The sequence below is a fragment of the Scardinius erythrophthalmus genome, assembly GCF_964197995.2.
Source record: "Scardinius erythrophthalmus genome assembly, chromosome: 20".
Taxonomy (NCBI): domain Eukaryota; kingdom Metazoa; phylum Chordata; class Actinopteri; order Cypriniformes; family Leuciscidae; genus Scardinius; species Scardinius erythrophthalmus.
This window is the reverse complement of record NC_138240.1, coordinates 28,019,764-28,044,550: the sequence shown is the minus strand read 5'-3', so window position 1 is coordinate 28,044,550 and position 24,787 is coordinate 28,019,764. Positions and strand designations below refer to the sequence as shown.

General features: G+C 40.5%; 2 protein-coding genes across 6 annotated transcripts in view; one reads left to right on the top strand and one right to left on the bottom strand.

Moving 5' to 3' along the window:
* Positions 1–1,310: 1,310 nt before the first annotated feature.
* tti2 (TELO2 interacting protein 2) lies at positions 1,311–9,403 on the bottom strand. 5 transcript variants are annotated; one of them, XM_081348487.1, is made up of 9 exons: positions 9,306–9,369; positions 8,843–9,119; positions 8,469–8,740; positions 5,452–5,638; positions 3,155–3,247; positions 2,876–3,060; positions 2,262–2,405; positions 1,932–2,088; positions 1,311–1,643 (listed from the first exon to the last, which is right to left on the bottom strand). In XM_081348487.1, exons 2-9 carry the CDS (start codon positions 9,098–9,100, stop codon positions 1,554–1,556), a joined length of 1,386 nt encoding a protein of 461 aa, XP_081204613.1. In that variant the 5' UTR covers positions 9,101–9,119; positions 9,306–9,369; the 3' UTR covers positions 1,311–1,553. The 5 variants fall into 5 exon arrangements, with proteins under 5 accessions (XP_081204613.1, XP_081204614.1, XP_081204610.1 ...); XM_081348488.1 differs by having other exon boundaries at positions 9,300–9,359; XM_081348484.1 differs by having other exon boundaries at positions 8,469–9,119; positions 9,306–9,403.
* A 3,327-nt stretch (positions 9,404–12,730) lies between these two features.
* LOC308680980 (dickkopf-related protein 4) overlaps positions 12,731–24,787 on the top strand; it is a 40,508-nt gene continuing 28,451 nt past the window's right edge. The window contains exon 1 of the mRNA XM_081349481.1: positions 12,731–12,850. The gene's annotated coding sequence lies outside the window, so the exon portion shown is untranslated. The remainder of the gene's footprint in view (positions 12,851–24,787) is intronic.

Below are 24,787 nucleotides of genomic sequence, written 5' to 3'. Positions count from 1 at the left end.
TTTGACTGAAATAACCACTTGTTACAACCGAGGTATGCAGCAAAGCATTTGTGAAGCCACAACACGCACAACCTTGAGGCGGATGGGCTACAACAGCAGAAGACCCCACCGGGTACCACTCATCTCCACTACAAATAGGAAAAAGAGGCTACAATTTGCACAAGCTCACCAAAATTGGACAGTTGAAGACTGGAAAAATGTTGCCTGGTCTGATGAGTCTCGATTTCTGTTGAGACATTCAGATGGTAGAGTCAGAATTTGGCGTAAACAGAATGAGAACATGGATCCATCATGCCTTGTTACCACTGTGCAGGCTGCTGGTGGTGGTGTAATGGTGTGGGGGATGTTTTCTTGGCACACTTTAGGCCCCTTAGTGCCAGTTGGGCATCGTTTAAATGCCACGGCCTACCTGAGCATTGTTTCTGACCATGTCCATCCCTTTATGACCACCATGTACCCATCCTCTGATGGCTACTTCCAGCAGGATAATGCACCATGTCACAAAGCTCGAATCATTTCAAATTGGTTTCTTGAACATGACAATGAGTTCACTGTACTAAAATGGCCCCCACAGTCACCAGATCTCAACCCAATAGAGCATCTTTGGGATGTGGTGGAACGGGAGCTTCGTGCCCTGGATGTGCATCCCACAAATCTCCATCAACTGCAAGATGCTATTCTATCAATATGGGCCAACATTTCTAAAGAATGCTTTCAGCACCTTGTTGAATCAATGCCACATGGAATTAAGGCAGTTCTGAAGGCGAAAGGGGGTCAAACACAGTATTAGTATGGTGTTCCTAATAATCATTTAGGTGAGTGTATATATATATATATATATATATATATATATATATATATATATATATATATATATATATATATATATATATATATATATATATATATATATATATATATATATATTTTTTTTTTTTTTTTTTTTTTTCTTTTGTAGTGGTAAGTTGGTTGACATTTAATTTATGCAGTTGAGAAGACATGATCAGCAAGGCATGCAACACCCAATACACACAATGCACAATGAACAAAAATGTACTTTCAGGTAACCTGCACTAACCATGCAGATGCTACTAACTGGAATGAAGAATGAATGGGGATGCTAATGGAAGGCACTTTCCAGGACTTTTAAAACTATATTGGACACATTAGAATGAATATGTTATTTACAGGTTACCTGAAGTCATTTAGAACAAAAGTATGCCTTGTATTTACGAATGCATTTACAAAGGACAAACACTTGTATTTAGTATGGTCACTTTAAAAGAGAACTGGCTGTGTACAACAAGAAGAACAGTCTATTCAAAATGTTTATTTAAAAGGTAATTGAGAAAAGACTTGAGGAAATCAACTCTCAAGTCAGGTTGTTTTAGCTTCATTTTATTTCTCACTCGCTCTCTCAAATATGTATAAACAGTTCCCTTGGATAGTCCAAACACAGAGTGTATTACAGTATTTTTTATTACAGATTAAACTCAAGCTAACTTCACCTCCATAAATGGGAAAAGGGGCAAGTATTATTGCCAGCTTACAGCTTATTGACACAGTGGTGCTGCAGTGACTTTCTGAATACACATCAACACAGCGTCAGGGACACAACTGCTGTCTACCTCTCTCAGAAGAGTCTAAAAAAAAAGAGGGTGAAATAAGGCAAGGAGAAAGTGGGAAAGTGGATTTAATATATGTAGAAACTGCATGCAATATCTATCAGAAGAACAAGATCTCATAAAATCTTAGTAAGTTCTAATTAGTCCCATTTTAAATAAAATTAGGCTTATACATTTATATTAATATAACGGTTTATAATTTTTAATTTTCATCAACTTTTATCTGAATGATGAAACAAGTACAGGATGACAGTTGATTCTTTTGTAATCACAAGATTTCACAAAATTAAGAATCGATATTCTCACCTGTAGTTTTCCCTTTGAGCAGTGGTTGAGCAGCAGTAAACATTGGGATGCTTCGGTCATGAGGTGCTCTTTCAGCTGAGTGGGTAATGAGTCTGATGAGATGTCAACCAGAAACCTCAGAAGACTCTGAGTTAGCAAACCCATCCTCTTCTCCATACTAGAGAGATACATATATAATAAAAAAAAACATTGTGTTTAGAGTATTAAGCAAAAATACATCTGAAATAAGCATACAAGAAGAGAGTGGAATAATCTCAGAACTGAATTAAAAAGTAAATTTCATGTAGTCGCACTGAAACATTGGTGATGTATAGTGCTTTGGATGGTCACCATGGCCAAGCAATCTGTAGAGTCTTTTGCAGAGCCTCCAGGATATTCAGTCTGCATTTCTCCTCTGGAGCATCCGAGACTTCCAAATATCCAACAATCACCCTCTCCAGCCTTTTCATGTGACGAATAATTACTATACCCATCCTTTAAGATAACAGCATGAAATAATAAATGACAGACAACTTGGAACATAAAAGTATCTAAAGATTAGCAATATTATCACGATTACGCTAAATCTAGCTAAGAATACTCTAAATGTGCATGAAAATTTAATATTAATTATTATACTGCAATTTTCACCCACATTTTTGTCGTCACTCACAAAAAAAGGGAACTTTCAATGGATGGACAAGAATGATTAGAAAATATTAAAAATACTGTTTATTAACAAAAGTTTTATGGGTTTGGAACAACATGAGGGTGAGTAAATGATGATAGAATTTTCATATTTGGGTGAACTAACCCAATAGCAACCTGTATGACATCAGCCAAAATAGAAAGTATTTTTCTAAGGCGTATGTTTGACAACAACTATTAGCAAGTGTAGCATATTTATTGGCCTATTACTGAAATAACTAATATCAAGATGGCTACCTTAACAATTTAATCCTCACCTCTCAATAAGTAAGACAAGATTTCTGGCATATACACGACGAAGGTCAATCTTGTGCTCCATTTCCATGTATGTCAAAACGTGCCGGAGCATATTGTCAAATCGATTTTGTTTACGCCTTGTACCTGCAAGGGCTGGAGGTTTCTCAAGGACTGACAGCAAGTCTATAAGACAGGGCAACACAACCTGAAGAAAATACAAAAAAAGATGAGATACATAACCTAATCTAAAAATGAAAACCACACATCTGCATTCAAGGATGCACATGTGAAAGCATCACCTGTATAAGGGTGGCCTCAGATGTGTGTAAGTGATTGAATACAGCATGATAGAGCACCTGAGCTCTGTTGAACTGCCTTAGATCAGCACCAGGCTAAGGAAGGAGAAAGTCAAATAAACACACATCAAATACTTGTGTCAATTAAAAAAATACAATGACTTCTAATGTTGTCCAGGGTTTGATGTCTCTCTTATGAATGTCAGGAGCACATTATGCTCATTAGACATTATGGCACATTCCGTGTCAACTCAAGTGGTTCCCAGCTAAAAATTTGATTTTAATAAAAAAAATCTGTTGAAAGAAATGTACAAATAAAGAAGAAAGCCTAAATGTTTTCTTGAATGTATGATTAATCCACTATTTTGTGGAGGGGGGTCAGAATGACAATTTTCACTTGAGATTTGGAGCCAAATTACAGTGGGGTAAAAATGACACTAGAAAGATGGCAGCATCATTATTTTATTTTTACACAGCGATTGGTAGGTCAGAACAATCTGTCAACTTTAGAAATCTTTGTTGCATTAAATACCAATGCTCAAAAAGGGAAAAAGCACTCGAGTTTTTTGCCCCAAGTTTGCTTGCCTGTAACTCAGGAAGTATTAAAGATATCTTAATATGCTTTTAGATTATTGTTTTTATCAAACTTTTCTTTTGTTGTATTCATTTTGAAGGCTCTATATCATTTTCAACCCCAATGATATGGATATCTTAATGCGGCTCCATGAGTAATTGTTAAATTGTACACATTTTCAGTGGTAAATAATAATGAAACTAAAAATGCAAGAAAAAAAAAAAAAATCTATTAACACAACTGCATAGAATATACCTGTCTGAGTGCCATGAATTCTCTTTACCCAAAGTTTGCATGGCTGTAACTCAAAAAGTATTAAAGATCTCTTAATATCCTTCAAGATTCTAATTCTTAAACCATTTTTTTTTTTACTTTAATTTTTAAGGCCCTATATGGTTCAATCCCAGAGATATTGGGATGTCAACGCGGTAACATGTAGTTACGATACTGCATATTTGAACTCTTGGTAGCTTCAGAAGCTGTTAAAATGAAGAAAAAAACCCTACTTCCAATTATCCCTGAAACTGATTCAAATATAGATTTGTATAAATACACTTTTGAAGGCAAGTTAATGTGCCTCAACTTGACAATTTCTGTGTATTTTTTGCACTCAGATGGGTATGTTTTATGCAATTGTTTTCATAGAGGGAAACAAGATCATTTCTAGTTTCAACTATTTATTCTTCAGACATTCCCCTTTAAATGGAATAAGTATCAGCTGCATATAAAAGTGAACCATATTTGATTTTCGACCATTGAAAATGGTTACACAGGCACACAAACTTTGGAAAAAGAGTTCATGGCACTCAGACAGGTATATTCTATGCAACTGTGTTGATAGAAAAAAACTATACACATTATTTGTTCTTCAGATATTCCTCTTTAAAAGAAAAAAGTATCAGCTGTATGCAAACAAAGTGACCCAAATTTGCTTTTCAACCACTAGAAATGTGTCAAATTTACCAATTGACTCATGGAACCGCACTAAGAACTGCATATCTCTGGGTTTTAAGTGAAGATACCTAAAGAAATGTTTGTTAAAAACCAGCATCTAAACGGTAATTAAGATATCTTTAATACTTCTGGGGTTACAGACATGAAACTTCAGGCAAAAAATACAAGAAGTGCTTTTTCCCATTTTTGAACTGTTGGCATATAATGCAACAAAGATTGTAAAAAGATTGTAGAATCTAAAGTAAACAGACATACCTAATCTCTGTGTAAAAATAAAATAATGATGCTGCCATCTTTCTGAAGTCATTTTTACCCCTCGGTAATTTTGCTCCAAATCTCAGGTGAAAATTGTCATTTTGCATTTAATATTTTGGTTTTAATCACTATTTATATTTGTCTTTCTTCAGAAAAAAAATATTAACAAAATCAAAAATTTAAAAACTTTCAGAAATTTCAGGGAAGTTTCAGAAATATGGTTGATTTGACCCTAAAATGACTAAAATTCAGAGTCACAACAATCTTTAAGGGTACAAGAACAGCTGTAGAATGTTCACTATTTATTGAATTACAGGCATATTTAACATTACTCCTCTGCCATCAGCTTATTTCATGGAGCTTACTTGAATGCGAATGGAGAAGGTAATTCTAGAAATCATTAATGTTGCATTTTATAATGCCTTATAATGCTGCTCTGTAGGCAGATTTACATTCTGGAACATTTTTTGCATAAAAAGACAGTTGTGGTGACAAAATATTTACAAAAATGACTTACCACATTGAGAACAATGTGATGCAGGCAGTGCACACCCAATACTTTGTTTTCTGTGCGATAATCATCAGATATAAGCAAAGAGGGCGGAAACACCTTCTCCAAATACTCTGTTAAACAGGGTCGTCCAACCTGAACCAGCATCCAGGAAAACACATGCTTCACTGCCTGGTTACGCTTCCAGCTCTCCCTGAACAGAATAAAGGACATGCTTGAGTGCATTTAATACCATATTATTATTATTATGTGCTCTTGGGTAATTTCTGTGTTGTAATTTAAAAAAGAATAGCAGACTTTCAGAAATATGCTCCGGTCAAGCTTTTTTAATTGTAACTTGGTCATTTACACAATGACAAGAAAATTAACATGACTGAAAACGAACACTCTTTTCTATATATGAATGTTTACTACAGACAAAATTAGGGATGATCCGATACCAGTATCGGTATAGGGCCCGATACTGCGCTCGTTCTCATAAAAATGTTCCGATATTAACAACCGATACCACACAGCGTGTGCACAGTGTTTGTGTCCAGACAGAAACATGGACTGTCTGTGACTGTCTGTGAAGTAAATTTATCTATTAGTGAAATATTATACAAAATTTAGTAACGCCACCTATATAGCTGTGGTGCGTGAGCTGATAAGACAAAAAACGCACAGTGGAATACTTCTGTTGCATGCTCTTGATTGCTGATCGTTCACTCAGCATGCATGCATCATTTGGATTAAAACTAAATTGTAAATGTAAGTAAAACATAAACTGTTACAAGATTTATTTATAGCCAGTGGTTCCTCACATTAATACAGGACGTTTGCAAGTGAAGAAGTTTTATGAACGCAAACATCCGAAGTGCACGCCCTAAAAGCTACCTCAGACAGCATACCGGTATAAATACTGAATTAAACTCTCTTTCACAAATTCACACAAAATTATGTAAAACGTCCATTTTGGCGAGTATCCTGGTAAACATAGTCGGTTATATCCTAATGAACGTAAACAAATAAAATGCGTAAAGTAGGGAAGGCTATATTGGATCCGTGCATTTCAGTCTTAAAGGGACATCAGCCTAATAAACCTGCTGCTGTGACAGCTGCTTTTTACTGTTAATCAAACTGCAAAAGACAAAGTTATCACAACTGATTTACTATTATAACTTTATAAAGATTCATGTAGATTTAATTTATACAGTGATGAATATGCAGTGTCATTTCACATTTGATTACTTTATTCAAATGATGTACCTGAAAACTACTGTTAGATCTACCTGAAAAAAACAACAACTTTGTTCTATTGTATTTATTTGTGCTATTTGTAATTTGATTATTTGTTCTTATTATATTACTGACTGCTTACTTGTCTTAATTTTTTTTTTCAATTTACAATAATTAGGCTAGTAGTTTTTGCTGTAGTATCAAAATTGGAATAGAGTATTGTGATATTTCACTGCTGTCTAAACATTTGAACCACTGACCCAATCCTCAGCACTGAGCCGTGCTGAAGCAGCTCTAAATATGTGCTATGCAATTAAATTATACATTTTAACATGCTAGCATACAAGGTTTTTTTCTCAATTTCTGTGGCCTGGTGGAGTTTGGGTTCCTTGCCAGTTGCCTCAGGCTTTCTTAGTTGGAGTTTAAAAGACACTTAATATTCAGTAATATTACTGACTTGACTGTACTGAGATTACTGACACACTGAATAGTTCTGGATCATGACACTATTGTCTCCTGCAGAGCTGCCTAAAAGCTGAATCGACTTTGTTTTGGTCTGACATTGGTCTGAATCGAGCTGAATAACAACACTTTTGTCTTCTGTGGAGCTACTTTCAACTACTTATAGTTGAATTGAACTCATTTCATGAATTTACACAATTATTGAACTGAACTGAATCTACACTGAACTGATTTGAGTTGAATGACACTTATCTTTTTAGAGCTGCTTTACAGCAGAATTTTATTTTTAATCATTGATTGTTATTTTCCTGTTTATTTTTGTAAAGCTGCTTTGAAACAACCTGTAAAACACTATAAATAAAGGTGACTTGACTTTTTGACCAATAAATTCCTATGATTGTTCCACAATGTTTTCTGTCATTTGTGATTACTGGATATGGATTATAAAAAGTTGTTTTGATTCAGACCAATTCTCTAATAAATATTTTTGACTAATTTATTTAAAATAATTGGTTGTTTAAGACCAATAAAACAACAAGACCACTATCTAGCTGATGGAATATTTTTGAGATAATAAAAAAATATATATTAGTTACACTTTATTTTACAGTATGTGTACTTACAGTGTACTTACCCAAGAAAGTACTAGTAATATAAGTTACCTTATAAGTTACATGGGTTAAGGTTAGGTTTAGGGGTAGGTTCAGGATTAGTAACTATTTATAACCCAGTTACTGTAATTGCTTTAATGAATACATATTATGTATACATGGGGAACAGGACTAAAATAAAGTGCTACCAAAACATTAATTTAATATTATTAATAAAATATTTTTGAGTTAAGAAAACGTAAGAAAAAAAACATTTATATTTTACCATGTTTTTGCTATTTAATTAATTTAGACAATTTTAGGCTTGGAAAACAATTCTTAAAATTCCTTGATACTGCACAGTTGATGCTAAAAAAGACAAAGGTTACACTTTATTTTAAGGTGCCATTGTTACAGTGTAATTATAAGTACTGAGTAATATTAAACATTCATTTTATTAGCCTACATGATCTTACTATAGGGTTAGGGTAGGATTTGGTTGAGGGTTAGTTGCATGTAATTATGCATAATTTACTGTTATTACAATGGTAAGTACATGTAACATATGTAACAAGGACAATGTAAAATGTGTTACCAAAACAAGTTCTTAAAACCACACTCCCAAAACTGAAAATTGTATACACAAAACTATACAGTATATTAAGACTTATCGTATATGAGATCTTAAATGTACTGCATAGTAGGAACAAATTTTCACAGAGCTTTTGTACTGATGCAAGTGATGAAACTCACTTGGTTAATTCTGGCTGCAGTGTGTCAAGAACTGGCCCCAGAACTCCTTTCTGGTCCTCATCAAGTTTTCCAGACAGCAGCTCTTGCACTGACCTGCAGCCTGTCAATTCCACTACTGATGTTAAGAGTTCCAGAGCTCTTTTTCTGGAGGATGCACTGGTCCAAGGCTGCTCCTGCAAGTGTGTAATGGAGAATATACAGTAGGTGGGGGCTAGTGTGCGAACTAGAGACCTGATAGCTGGATTGTTTTGATCCTTCAGTGCTTTCTGAATCTGCAGAGACAACACAAGAAGCACTGTACTAACAGCCTGAGCTTTGGCCGGTATGTCCTCGTAATTCTCAGCAGGTAAAGTGCCGCTGTCTGTGTCACATACTGGAAGGGCAGCGTAACGGGTAAATGAGTTCACTAAGCCCAAATACTGGCCTCGTAAATCAGTGTTCCCTCCAGGAAAGAGCCAGGAAAGACGAGCGTTTGCGAGCAGTTCTGCGGTGTCTTCCAAGATGCCCGCGCGGTTCTCATGTGCTTCTTCCACCTCGAAATGCTCACGAATGTGGCTCAAAGCAGCAAGAACAGAGCAGGAACCCGCTGTGTCTCCAATTTTCATCTCCCGAAGAACATGTGCCACATCCATTGCGTTGTTTTAAATTCAGCTATCCGTGACAGTAGAGAAATATGAAGATCATATGACAAAAGCGTTAATAGTAGCTCAAGACCAAGACCGCTGATTTCTATAACAGTCTTAACACCTCTAGCATGTATTTTTTTGGAATCATTTAAATGATTTAGTCTTACTCTATGTACTATAAAACATCAAAATTATTTAACGTTACCCATACATCACTTTGACTCGATCTATTTATGCAGCAGCGGGTTCTTCTTCTTCTTCTTCTATAATTTTATTGGCAGTTTGCAGTCAAAGTGCATTACCGCCATCTACTGGGCTGAGGTGTGATCACATAGGGATGTCAAAAAAAAAAAAAAAAAAAAAAGTAACTAAATAAACAATAAATAAAGCTTCAGCTGGCGCTGCGTGTTCAGCTCCTCCAGCTTCCACTCTTATAGCTCCTCAAACTTGTAATAATATTATTAAATAAATAAATAAATAACTAAATTCTTCTTGCTAGTTGGCTTTCTTTAAGATAATTAATAACTGCCCTAACTGTGGACTGTGTGCTGGTTACACTCAATAAATTTCCCATGGTTAACTCTCTGTCTATTGCTCTCTTCATATTCTCCCTTTCTCTGGTGTATTGTGTACAATCTATAAGTATATGTTTTACATTTTCTACTACTCCACAATTTATGCATAGTCCAGTCTGATGTTTCCCTATTATGTGTAATCCACTATTTAAACTTGTATGTCCCATCCTTAGTCTGGAAAACCATGTTTCCTCCTGTCTTTCAGCAGCGGGTTGTTTAAGTGCAACCATTAAATATTTCCTCAGAAACTCGACGACCCATACTATAAAAGTTCCCATGTTGAAAAGACATATCCAAGCTAAGTAACGTTAAGGCACTTAAAAAAAGAAAGAAAAAAAGGTGATATTAGTGATCACTTGTGGCTTTTTCTGTTGCTATAGGTGATTTTTCTGTAAGATTTTACTGATTATTTACTTATAGTCAAATAAACTGTTAATACATTTCATCATCCCATCTCATACTAAATTATTTCATTATTTATGAAACCGTCTTAAGTATATATATTTTTAAAAACGAATTGCACATATTTTAATGTTAATGAAATAAAAGGACCCTTTATTATATAATATAATAATCACCATGAAATCAAAATATTTTGCCCCTAAAGGGACATGGAATACAGAGAAAGTTTGTGTTTGCTCCACTGATCTATATAGAGATATTTATATTTATATTTATATTTATATTTATATTTATATTTTATATTTATAATAGATAAGGCAGCTTTAGTGGGGTTTACTGTTTACTGTTTCAGTAGAGTGGTGCAGGCATGACATCACTTTGTAGGCCAACAGGCAGTTTCGACAAAAACCCAATAGGATTTTCCCATTGGCTTTTTGATCAACAAGTTTATGATATTTGCACGTTTTGTCCATCAAGATAATTTTCACAGATGAACACAACTTTTATGAGTTGAACGCACATGAATGCCACCACAAAGTCGACGATAGCATAACCTGCCCCAACCACTAACCCACTATAACTATACTATAACCCACTTCACTACTATAAGCGTTTAATGATTGCGAACCCCACCCAACCACTAAATCTACCCTTAATGACGCTATAAGCTCCACCCCAACAAGACTGCTGGCCTGGCGCTGTTGTCTTTAGACTCAGACTGCTGTGATGTATGGTTCTGCAGCTCAGCATTTGGTTATTATTGCGGAAAGTGACCTGACGTCATAAACACGACTAATACCAACTCATAAATAAGAACTTCGCAGGAGGACTTGAACACTATTAAGGGGCCGTTCACACAGAATGCGTTTTTCCATTGCACTGCGCTGCTTTTCCATTATTTTTCCATGTAGGCACGGACTAGACGGATGTGTTTGACTAATGCGCTCAAGTCTCATAAGTCTTATGCTTATGAGAAACGCATGACACGGCTTTCTAAAAACGCAGAACTCAAGTTAAAAGAACTTTTAAAAGAAGCATCTCGAGAACTTGCGGATTTCCCCATTCCACTTCCCGTGTCACACATTTTTCAAAGCAAAAACTCGTTCTGTGTGAATGCCCCCTATGGCTGGTGACGCCAGATTTTGACACAACCGACCGAGTTTGAATTTGCCTTTTACCGAACTTATTCTTCTCCCTTTTTTCATATAACAGCTTGGTGAGGTGTTTATTTTAAATACAAAATAAGAAAATATTTGAAAAGCGGAAATAAAGTGCCTAGCAGGTTTTATTTATTAGAAGGAATAAAGTATTTAATGGGTAGGATTAGGTATAAGCAGTAAACAGCAATATGCGTTCACACAAATAACTTTTTATTTTAATGTTTCAGTGTGTGTTGACAAATTACTTTATTTGAACATTATCTTGATATTACATGACACTAAGTTGTTACGAAAGAAATGCATGGTGACATCATTGCGTGAGTATGTAAGGAACCGATGAATTTTTTTTTTTTTTACCGGTTCATTGAAACTATACGACTGGAACACCTGGAAGATACTGTGCCCTCTGGCTTAGAGATGGGCTACTCTCTAAGAAAACAGGACGTTTCTGGATATTAACATTTGAAATGTTAGCAAAATCTTGCAAAATTAGCATACCCATCTGAGACGCAATCACATTGAGATCACACCTCAGTGTCTATTGTCTTATCTGCAATCCTGCCCTTTATCCCCTTGATCCCCCATCTCTTCTCTCTACATGCTGAGATCACCTGAAATTCACCCAAAAATCTATATGATTTAATGTGAACAATCATCATACAACACTATACATGTTTGGTTTCATTTCAAATGTCTCTGTGCCACTGGTACAAAGGTCTCATTCCCACAGAAGTAAACCAAAAGGTAATAAAGGTTTTAAGAGTTTAGAGATACTTTGCATACTGTGATGGGTGTGCCCTCTCCCAGGGTTTTTAATGGAAATTACTTTCTGTCCCCAAAAAGTGTAAACTACCCAGATCTGGGGCCTTGATTAATGCATATTCACATTGTTAACTCATGTCTCATTTGGAGGAGGGTTCTGTCTTGGTCTAGTATTTAAGGAGATGCTGCAAAGGATTTGTAAGCAGATCAGCCCATAATGCTGAGTGTCCCCCGAACTGATATTTAAGTGCACTTGGCACTGGTATAAAGGGAATAATAAAGGAATAAAGGAAATTTCTATTTAGGACAACATAATGTTGCTTGAACCATCCTAAATAGTCTTTAGCCTTACCTCTGTTTATTGTAATATTACTTAAGCTATATGTACATGGGAAACCATTGCATGACCAAATCAAAGTTACTACCAGAGAAAGTGTCAACTTATATCTGTGGTAGTTGTCATGACCTCTGACTAGAGATAGTGTTACTTTAATCCAAGTGTATACAGTTCCCTTTCGTGGTCACTCCGAGTTACGTCGGATGACGACGATTGGGGTTTCGCTTAGAAAGCCTCTCACCTTCGAGTATATAAAACGAGCCAATGGCAATGAAATGCCATGGGTCTGCGGAATTTGCATAGCGTATCTCCGCCCACCGCAGGGGGTATATAAGGAAGTACGCTGCAATATGCAGATATGTTTTCGCTTCGGAGCCAAGTTCAGTACTTCACTCCACAAGCCTTTTGAGTGTCATCTCAAATCTCTTCGAGACGAGCGGCTCTTCAGTGTGTTTGTGTGACGGCGCTTTCCAGCGAGATCGCATTTCCTGCTGCTGATTTGTGCAGTAATCTGCCGACAGTGAGTGTGTTTCTCCCTGGGCGCTTCAGCACTATGGCGAGCGGATAATGACTTTTCTAAGTCTACCCTGAAGAAGGCGAAGGAGCAGTCTACCCTTCCGTCGCCGTCAGTCCGTGTCTATTTTTGAATGGGATTGATAGAGACGTCAGACGACAGACCGGCGGCGACGTCACGGCGGCGTCACAGTTGTAACGTATACCTTACGGCGACGTGGCGACGGCGTACGTGAGAAATGTATAAAAAATCATAACGTCTGAACCAGGCACGTCGCCTAATAAGACGCCTGATACACACGTCGTCCCTCAGTACGTCGCCTAATAAGACGCCTAATACACACGTCATGCCTCAGTACGTCGCCTAATAAGACGCCTGATACACACGTCGTCCCTCAGTACGTCGCCTAATAAGACGCCTGATACACACGTCGTCCCTCAGTACGTCGCCTAATAAGACGCCTGATACACACGTTGTCCCAATCTAATGTTATTTTTCCGTTGTTGATAACGAAAAGTGAATAGCATGAGTAAGACTGGATTTGCAATAGGCGATCGGGAGACATGATTTTTGTTTTGTTTTGTAAGCTTTTCTTTAAAGTGATTTTTTGTTTAATATTAAAGCCTCTTAATTTTAAATTTGTCATCACCCAATTGCTTGGATTTAATAAAAAAAAGAAGCGAATTTTCCATAAACAGGCTCTAACTTGTTGGTCTTTCTACAGCAGTGTTTCAATAAATGGTCTATCTTAGACAGAAAAGTTAACAACAAAGTAATAAAAATCTTTTATTTGCAAAATCTATCCCTGCCTCCAGATACAAATGGTCCCCCTTGTATGAAAATATTAATTGGAATGGAGCATGGAGTAACCCACATACATTTTTAATTACAAACAAATTAAAAGAAATATAATTTATTACCCCTGTAACAAGATTATCTCTAAATTTATAGCCTACCGTAGACGAAAAATGCAGCTTTTGCTTTATGGAAACGGAAACGTTAGACCATTTATTCTATAATTGCTCACATAGCTCTTCTCTGTGGAATGATATAGCCTACAATGTTTCATTAATGGCAACATAAGAATAGGACAGAGGCCGCACTATGCATAGACGTTTTTTATTCGTTGCACAAACGCGTTTCAGTGAAGAAGGCACACGCCGAAACGCGTTTGTGCAACGAATAAAAAACGTCTATGCATAGTGCGGCCTCTGTCCTATTCTTATGTAGGCTATTATATTTTTAGGCCAGCACTCTAAAAAGTGTATTATCAAAAATTGAGTGAAGCCTGCTCCTATCCTCATTAATCATTAATGGCAACAACAATGTTTCAACAACTTGGCTCAAACATAGCCAAATTTATCTAATTTTGATATCTTCTTTTACTTTTCTGACTCAAATTTCTCTGTACAATATATAGTCGACTTAATCATTTTGCTTGGAAAATTCTTTATTCTTAAATCGAAGTTTATGAAAAACTACGGTGACGCATTGCTGCCACATAGGCTACATATATTTTTTTCCACTCAATTATGTCGTAATAACGAGATCTTATGTCGTTTTGACGACATATTTTTCTCGTAATAACGAGATCTTATTTCATTAAAACGACACATTTTGTAGTCATGTACAAAATATGCCTTTATCCACATAAAATTGATAGCCAATCATGTCTTTATCATACGTTCAAAAAGCTGAAGAAATAGCAGCCCCCAACGGACATTCATGTTAAAAGATCAAATTCTGTACACACCTTATTAATAGCAGATGAGCCCAGAATGCGAACATTGTGTTTAATTCAGACTGTAAAAAATAGGTTTAATTGCATATTAGGCTAAGCATAAAGAAAAAGCTTAATGTGGCTTAATAGGCTACTTCAGTGATAAAGATCAAATGCTGCACACACCTTATTAATAAACCATATCCTACAGAAAAGCAGATGAGCCCAGAATATGAACGCAATGCATTTAATTATACGTTAAGCGTTTTCCGATAGAAACCCATAATTATAAAGAAAATAAAGGTGGCTCTTAACGTTTCTTTCTATGGGAGGATGGCATTGCGGTGCACAGCAAATCCTTTAAATGGTATTCAATGCAAAACAAAAATGAAAAATAAAAGTAGCCAATAAAATAAACAAATTATTGTGGCATTAATTAGCCCACAAACAATATTTATTTTAAAGACTAAACGAATTTGTTTAAAGAAAAAAAAACAGCATTGGGCGTTTATCTGTAGAGTGTTTCAGCCGCCCTTTTCAAACTGGCGCAATAAAATGCAACAGAATTTGATTTGTTAAACATGAAGGACTTATCAGTCTGGCATGGCCGCTCGCTCTAACGTTAACCTAGATAAATGTTCGCTATTATTAAGCGCATATCCGAGTGTTTGTGCGGAGTGTGGAGCGCGCACTGCATGGCACACATGGACGCGCCGGTGCCATCACTCGCATTTTCCTATCAACAGTGGAAACAACTTAAATACTCCATTTCTGGTCATACAGAAAAGAATAATACATCAGTCGCAACTTTATTTGTGTAAACTCTCAACAACAAGAAAACGTTGTGCTTTTGTAAAATAAAAGAAAACGAACGCGCTTTCATGATCTCTGTGAATTGGAGCGCATCTAAAAAATGAACCGAAAACAGTTAGCCTCACAGACATGAGAAATATCACTATCTATCTATATAAAGTTTATAAATAAAATAAAAATGTCCACCAACGAAAAAAAAATCCAATCGAAAGCAAATACGGTAGGCTACCATCTGATTATGTGATCCTGTCCGTATGAAAGGCGCATTCATTAGCCTACTTTTGCCGGTGCTTTGCGGCAAGTTTTATGCGCTTGAGCGCGGAATAGCCATATACACCCAGGATTGAATATAAACGTGCGATTAGTCCTAATTGCTTAAATAAATTACTACTAGTCTAGAAAAATCCTTTAGTCTATGGCAACTCTAATCAATAGCCTACATTTAATATTTGACATTATTTAATTAGTAATTTTATCCAGCTCTTTACATTAAATTAGTTGAGTTAGCATAATTAGTTCATGAACAAATAAAATAATAAAATAAAGTTTAAATTATACCGGTAACATTTCTATATAGCATTGCTTATTCCACCACACAAAGGACTGTTTATAAGGTGACTGTCCATTATACATGTGAAGATTGTATATGGCTGTATCTTGAAGATTTTTGTATTGTATCTTCTGTTATAAAGATGAAGATTGACATTTCGTTAATTAAACAAAATAAGAACACAATGTTGTAAAAAATAAACAACTTAGGCTATGTTCTGTTAGATGTGTTTTGACTACTTTTTGTTTAATTATCTCTAGGTAATGAAGATATAGCCTATTAACAAAAATAAATCTTTGGCTATATATAATTAATATATTATATAAAAAACTTATAGGCCTGTATAAAATATATTTTTAAAAAGGGCCTCATTGATTCATTTTGCCTGATTGGGGGCTGTTACTATTTGCATAAGCTTTTTGAACGTAGAAGTGTGAAAAAGGATAGGCTGTCAATTTTATGTGGATTATAAAGGCAAAAAAAAGATGTCGTGACATCTCGTTATTACGAGAAAAATATGTCGTTTTAACGACATAAGATCACGTTATTGCGAGAAAAGATGACGTTAAAACGACATAAGATCTCGTTATTAGGCTACAACATAATTGAGGGGAAACAATAATATGTATGTGGCAGCAGCTATGCCTCACCGTAGTAGGCTACTGCTCTTGATGTAAAGTGTAACAATTATCGTCAGTTATCCTCTTGCGCCCTCTGTTGGCATTTGTACATATACATATGTTCATTGTTTATATATTTCTTCATGTATTTTAATAGTGTTGTTAAATAAAATAAAATAATTAATTACTTCTAATACCCTACTTTATTTGAACCAATTATATTGCCTCATTTGTAATTATGTATTTAAGTCATACTAAAGGCTATTGTTCACTTCAGATCTATCTTTATGACCAAAAAATATATAGCCTAAATAAATAGTCGACACTGACAGCCCTAGTCTTGAACATTTGACCATGAACCTACATTGTTTTGCATTTTGTGACTAAACGACTATTTCCCTGTCTTATATTTTTTCATTGTTGGTTTCTTGAAAATAATAGGCTATTAAAATACTTTCTTGTCACCTTCTCCTGTAAGCAATATCGTGAATAGTTTAATTTTGTGTATTCGCCCATTATGGTCAACTGTGTAAATTAAAATTATTACCACCTTCAAAAGTAAAAACTCAGACTGACACATTCCAGAATATTATGTTTATAGATTACAATTAATGAATTTATCTGTTCAACTTTAAAGTTGTTGTTAATAATTGTGCAAAAAGTTGTGACTTTGATGGTGTATAATTTGCATAGCCCTCATATCCAGTAGAAAGTGAGTGAATTATATATATATATAAAAACTATGTTCGTAAACCATTCAGAGATGACATTAATGACATACACAACTTTGTATACAATACAAAATTTGTATCATTGATATTTTCAATGTCATCAGAATACAAGAAAAGAATGATTGATTAGAAAGATAACAAAGGAAAGATAAGAAAAGCTAGGGGGGGGGAAATAGATATTATTTTATTGTGATGCGACGTTGGAGTCAGGCTGTGGTGAGACGTTGGTGTCACGCGTCTGTGATGCGACGTGCTGTGGTGAGACGTTGGAGTCACGCGTCAGTGGTGCGACGTGCTGTGATGCGACGTTGGAGTCACGCGTTGGTTTCACCCGTCTGTGGTGCGGCGTACCCCTTCTGTCACGTAAAAGTACACGACTGTAGACTTCGGTAAGTTATCCGTGGCATTATCCACTCGCCATACAGCACTCTGCTGAGCTTTTCCACTCTCTAAAAGAGCTGCACGCGGCACGTCTTTTTCAAGACGGTTCGCCCGTGTATTTTCTGGATGTGTGTGCGCACTGTGCGGTCATCTGCCTAACGGTCGCGAGCGCTGTTTTGCGTGTTGGGCTTAATCACGCTTGGCAGCGCTCGTTGATGAGTCATGTTTTCATTGCAAAAAAATAAACTAAAAAAAAAAAAAGAAAAAGAAGGGAACATGACCATCGCGATGTTTATAGATCAAGACTCAATGATCTCCATGTGAGTAGAGTCCCCTCTGCCACACCCCAATTTATCTCTTCCTCGAGAAGAGATACTTTGGCTGGTGGCCAGGGTGATCTGAGGGTTTGGTGTGGCACAACAACCGACGAGTCAATTCCTCGGGCCACACCCCCCTCCACATCGCAGACCATGCACTCACAGCATCACAAGGTGGGCTTGATTCCTCTGGAAATGAAGTTTCGACTGCGTTGCCTCCCACGGGAGTGCCATTGTTGCCGGGACCGATCCAGAGCTGTCAGCCATGCTTTCCCGGGCAGCTGAAAGCATCGGCTGGAGTGGCCCCGCCCTCCCCCCGAGCGCTGTAAGCTTCTCCCGGACGTGCATCAGGACGCCTGCGCTGCGCGAGACTCCCCGTGACTTTCGCGGCTCGCGGGTGTCCTCCGCCTTCGCTGCTTTCGATCGCATGGTGATCATGGTCTGTATGTTCCCCGTCACTATCGTGGCACGGTCATGCAGTACTGTGTGTCGCCTAAGCCTTCGATGCAGTGCTGTCCCGGGAGTTCTGTCGAACCGGCCGCAGTGGAACGCTAGTCCTTCCCTGGCCAACCCTGGCAGAACGCGGAAAATTTTAACCACGCCCCTATGCTGGGACGCTATGCCTCCCATGCCCGGCCTGGTTGTTCCGCCACGCACACTACTGACCTCGCTCTCGGGCGACATCGGTACCTGCGTGATCCTGGGTCAGGTGATGTCCACTATGTGGTCCAGACATGGGCTTAGTCAGGTTGATGTGGTAGGGTCTGAGAATTAATTTTCTCAGCTCCCCCATGTCCCAGGCTGAGCTCTTTGGCGGGTGGCTTCGGCCACCTGAAGCAGACTCAGGTTCTGTACCGATGGTCATCCATCCGTGCGGTCTCCTTAGTCTTCTTCCCGCCAAGGCCCCCTCCATGCGGCTGCTCCCCTCGGGCCTTCACCAGCTCTGAGTAGGAGGAAGTCGCAGGAGGGTGGCGCTGCCCGTCTCCGCCCCTTAGACTGCCACGTCAGTCTAAGCAGCACCCTTGAGGCGGGCAGCCTGGTCGGCGGTGTGGTTGAGGACTGCGCCCAACAGTCTTCGATCACTCCAGAAGCGGACTGAGGCTATGCACTGACGGTCATCCGTTGGTGTGGTCTGCTTAGTCCGCTTCCCGCCGACGCCACCTCCATGCGGCTCCTTCCCTCGAGCCTTCACCGGTCCGAGCACGAGGAGGTCGCTGGAGGCTGGCACTGCCTGTCTCTGCCCCTTAGCCGGCTAACACCTGGCTAAGCAGCACTCCTGAGATGGGCAGCTTGGAGTTAGGGCTCAGTTCTTCGGGGAGTTGGGAGCAGGACCACTCCTTCCCCCAGTGGAGGGCTGGGGGAGAATGTTGTTCTAAAGAACTGATGCTCTTTCTCTGAGCTTTAAGAGGCAGTGGATGACAGCACGCGCCGCCCACGGGCCACGCTCCTCTCATCCCCCCTCTGTCGCCAGACCCCTGCCAGAGCACGCCCCCGTGGGACGCGCGCCCTCCCCTGGCCTCCTCTGGCAGGATGCGGTTTATGACCGTGCCCCCGCACAGGGCCGCTATGCCACCCTCGCCGGTGCCGGTCATTCCGCCTCGCTGCCCCACCGACGGTACGTCTGTGGTTCGTATGACCCCGCTGGTGCACTTTCTGGAGGCCTGGTTAGAGCTTCCCAGACTGTCCCGCTGGGTCGCGAAAACCATTAGATTCGGCTACGCGATTCAGTTCGCGATATCTCCTCCCCGCTTCAGGGGAGTCCGCTTCACTATGGTCGGGGGCAATGCCCCTGTCATGAGAGCGGAGGTCGCCACCCTACTGGCGAAGGGTGCGATCGAGATTGTCCCTCCAGCCGAGATGAAGTCCGGCTTCTACAGCCCCTACTTCATTGTACCCAAGAAGTCCGGTGGGTTACTGCCAATCCTCGACCTGCGCGTCTTGAACCGCTCCCTTCACAGGCTGCCGTTCAAGATGTTAACGGCCAAACACATCCTCCAGTGTGTACGGCCGCAGGATTGGTTTGCAGCGATCGACCTGAAGGACGCCTACTTCCATGTCTCCATTTTACCTCGACACAGACCGTTTCTACGGTTTGCTTTCAAGGGGCAGGCATACCAGTACGCGGTTCTACCTTTCGGGCTAGCCCTGTCTCCTCGCGTCTTTACGAAGGTCGTCGAGGCAGCCCTTGTTCCCCTCCGGGAACACGGGGTTCGCATCCTGAACTATCTCGACGACTGGCTAATCCTAGCTCACTCTCGAGGCCAGGTTTGCGAACACAGGGACCTAGTGCTCCGGCACTTAGCTTGTCTGGGCCTTCGGGTCAACTGGGAGAAGAGCAAACTCTGCCCCGTGCAGAGGATCTCTTTTCTCGGTATGGAGATCGACTCGGTCGCCATGTGCGCGCAGCTTACGAGCGAGCGCGCGCAGTCACTGCTGACTTGTCTTCGCCAATTCGAGGGCAAGAGTGCGGTTCCACTGAAACTATTTCAGAGGCTCCTGGGGCATATGGCATCCGCAGCCGCAGCAACGCCGCTGGGATTGCTTCATATGAGACCGCTTCAGCTTTGGCTTCGCGATCGAGTCCTGAGGTGGGCATGGCAACACGGCACGCTCCAAGTCCCAGTGACTCCAGCCTGCCGTCAGACCTTCACCCCGTGGACGAACCTCAATTTTCTACGGGCCGGAGTGCCCTTAGAGCGAGTTTCCCGGCATGTTGTTGTATCAACAGATGCCTCCACCACGGGCTGGGGCGCCATGTGCAATGGTCATGCTGCCGCGGGCTCCTGGACAGGACCCCAGCGCCTTTGGCATGTCAATTGTCTCGAGTTGCTGGCTGTACGTCTCGCCCTGCACCGCTTCCATGCGCTGCTCAGGGGTCAGCACGTACTAGTCCGATCAGACAATACCGCAACAGTAGCGTACATCAACCAACAAGGTGGTCTACGCTCCCGCCGTATGTCGCAACTCGCTCGCCACCTCCTCATATGGAGTCAGAAGCATCTGAGGTCGCTTCGAGCCATTTATATCCCGGGACACCTGAACCAGGCGGCCGACGAGCTGTCTCGAGTTCGGCCTCTCGCTGGAGAATGGCGGCTCCATCCCCAGACGGTCCAGCTGATTTGGGATCAGTTCGGCGACGCACAGGTAGACCTGTTTGCCTCCCACGACTCGTCCCATTGCAACCTGTTTTATTCCCTGACCGAGGGCACGCTCGGCACGGATGCACTGGCGCACAGCTGGCCGCGGGGCCTACGCAAGTATGCGTTTCCCCCAGTGAGCCTCCTTGCACAGACCTTGCGCAAGATCAGGGAGGACGAGGAGCAGGTCATTTTGGTTGCCCCGTATTGGCACAACCGGACCTGGTTCTCCGAACTAGTACTCCTCGCGACAGCACCTCCCTGGCCAATTCCTCTGAGGAAGGACCTCCTTTCTCAGGGACGGGGCACCTTATGGCACCCTCGTCCCGATCTTTGGAACCTCCACGTGTGGCTCCTGGACGGGACGAGGCAGGTTTGAGTACCCTACCACCTGCGGTGGTGGCTACCATCACTTCCGCTAGAGCATCGTCCACGAGACATGCCTATGCGTTGAAGTGGAACCTCTTCGTCAACTGGTGTTCTTCTAAACATCAAGAACCCACGAAATGCCCGATCAGTGTCGTGCTTTCCTTCCTGCAAGAAGGGTTGGAGCGAAGGCTGTCTCCCTCCACCCTGAAAGTGTATGTTGCCGCCATTGCCGCACATCACGAAGCAGTCGATGGTAAGTCTTTGGGGAAGCACGATCTGATCGTCAGGTTCCTGAGGGGAGCGAGGAGACTAAATCCTCCTCGTCCTCCCCTCGTACCCTCTTGGGACCTCTCAGTGGTTCTAACTGCCCTGCAGAGTGCTCCATTTGAGCCTTTGCAATCAGTGGAGCTTAAGTTCCTGTCTATGTAGACAGCGCTCCTGGTTGCATTGGCCTCCAGCAAGAGGGTAGGGGACCTGCAGGCATTTTCGGTTGACGAAGCGTGCCTGGAATTCGGGCCGGCTAACTCTCACGTGATCCTGAGACCCCGGCTTGGATACGTGCCCAAGGTTCCTACCACACCCTTTCGAGAACAGGTAGTGAACCTGCAAGCGCTGCCCTTGGAGGAGGCAGACCCAGCCTTGGCACTGCTCTGTCCAGTACGCGCCCTTCGTGCTTACGTAGACAGAACGCGGTGTTTCAGGACCTCAGACCAGCTCTTTGTCTGTTATGGTGGGAAGCTGAAGGGAAAGGCTCTCTCAAAGCAAAGGTTATCTCACTGGATAGTGGATACCATTGCTTTGGCATACCAGCAGCAAGGTCGTCAATGCCCCCTTGGTGTGAAAGCCCACTCCACTCGTAGTGTGGCTTCTTCTTGGGCTCTAGCGCATGGCACCTCGCTAACAGACATTTGTAGAGCTGCAGGCTGGGCGACACCCAACACATTCGAGAGATTCTATAATCTCCGAGTAGAGCCAGTTTCTTCTCATGTACTCGCTTCAACCAGCCGGTACTAGATTCTGCTCAGGTGTCTTCGCTTGCTCGCCATTCCTCTCCACGGACGGGATACGTGCGATCATCTTCTCAGGTGAGTCTGATAAGCTCTGAGTTCCTCCAGCACTGGTTACGTCAACGCCTGAGTTATGCCAATCTGCCATAACACAGCTCTTGCGCTTGACTAGGTGCCTCCATGTGCATGGTCCCCCCTTTGGGCGACCCCCACATGTGTATTCCACTATAAGTCTCTTTTGAGCGTGTGTCTTTCCCTTGGCAAGCCACCTTGCCAACCCTGGGGTTTAAATATTCCACCTGCGGCTGGACACCTCAGTGATACCCCATATGCATCCCTCTGGGTCATATGTGTCTCTCAAGTCCCCCCCTTAATGGTTGGGCATAATTGCATATTTCTCCTGAGATATGCTTCCCAGTGTACCTTGGTATTCCTGTGTTAAGTAGGACTCCTTCGTTCGTGCTATTCTCACAACAGGGAGCTCAGACTTACGCAGGGCACTGGATGACAGCCGAGGTGGCGTGATTAGACTGGAACCCCAATCGTCGTCATCCGACGTAACTCGGAGTGACCACGAAAGGGAACGTCTCGGTTACGGATGTAACCCTCGTTCCCTGAGTAGGGAACGGAGACGTTACGTCTTCCTGCCACTTCCGCTGTATCGCTGAAAAACGCCTGAGTTCAGTCTCGGCTCCTCAGCGAAGACATATCTGCATATTGCAGCGTACTTCCTTATATACCCCCTGCGGTGGGCAGAGATACGCTATGCAAATTCCGCAGACCCATGGCATTTCATTGCCATTGGCTCGTTTTATATACTCGAAGGTGAGAGGCTTTCTAAGCGAAACCCCAATCGTCGTCATCCGACGTAACGTCTCCGTTCCCTACTCAGGGAACGAGGGTTACATCCGTAACCGAGACGATCTATGGGGACTAAACAAAATACTTTTTAATAAAGCAAGCATGGGAGCAGCCCTCTAAACAGTATAGTCAGTGACCTCTGTCCAGTGACCAAGACTGGCGAGTTTGTGATCGTGGGATCCGCATTAAACGGCCAGCGCAAACCCTAAGCGACATTGGTCTCCAATTGAAGAAGTACAATACAGAGTTAAGAGTTAAATAGAATAATCAAATGTCTAGATAAATGATCAGATAAATGACCAATTACCAATTGGCATTCCAACCTAAATGTGAGGGTGTGATAAAATGGAGTCAGATAAAAGTAAATTGGAATTAAACTACTTTACCACACTGAAAAAAAAACTAACCTGCAATATTCCTTTACCCACTTATCGGAAACCATTGTTGGGCCGATCTGGGTGGGCCTTAAGAAACAAACTGTCCGAAAGAACCGGTTTGTAGAAATATAATAAAGCATTTAAAATCAATATGCAATTAAGTGACCCAAAACATTCAGTTCGTTTTTTTTGTTCTTTTTAAGTATATTATTAAGTTACTGGATGTTTCTTGAGGTGTTTTGTAAAACTACTGTTCATGTTAGTATTTTAATAAAGGACTCAAAAGGCATGTGTTTTGTATAATGACCCTGACGAACCGGTTATTAATTTAGCTTTGGTTTTAAATTAGTTGTTGATCTCGAAGATATGTTGGCTAAATCATCCATCAAATCTGCTCTTCCTTTTGTCCACAACTTCCTACTCCTTTACCCTGGAAATCAAAATAATTAAATTCAATAAATATTTGATGCATATCCAAAGGAAATTACTCGTGCTTCACAGGATACATACAGATAGAAGTTGACACCCCACTCACATTAGGGTAGGGTGACTTGCTCTGTTGCAGGACTTTTGTGAGACAATGCAGGAAATATTTGAGGAAGATAAATGTACTACTATTATACTATGTAAATATTGATTTACCTTATTAGTTGGAAACCTATTTGCCATTACGTTGGATGATAAAATGTTTTAAATCGCCAATAAGCTTTGTTAATTGCTCTGTGACTGGCACTCAGTTCGCCCATATCCTAGTGATATTTACTCTACAAGACATTTTCAGTCTGCTAAATTTGATGAACTGAGTGACAGACCAGTGTAGCAAATTAGTCAAACATCAAATTAATACTGTATGAATAATTAATCATAGCTTGTTATAATTAATTATAAATATTTGGAACAGTTAATCGAATTAACTTCATGTTGCTGAATTAATATTACCATCTTATTAATCTGTTCATCCAGCAGTATTGCTCATCGTTCAACTCTTCAGAAAGGGTATTTTCCGTGGCCACAGAAAGCCTCTTTCTTAGCATATAACTGTGATCATAATCGTTAAATT

Excerpts from the sequence above, each read along its gene's own strand:
- tti2 (XM_081348484.1), bottom strand. The coding sequence starts at position 9,100 with ATGGATGTGGCACATGTTCTTCGGGAGATGAAAATTGGAGACACAGCG. Across the intron at positions 3,248-5,451 it reads ATCACATTGTTCTCAATGTG|CCTGGTGCTGATCTAAGGCA; the intron begins GTAAGTCATTTT and ends CTCCTTCCTTAG. Across the intron at positions 2,406-2,875 it reads CTTGTCTTACTTATTGAGAG|GATGGGTATAGTAATTATTC; the intron begins GTGAGGATTAAA and ends GTTATCTTAAAG.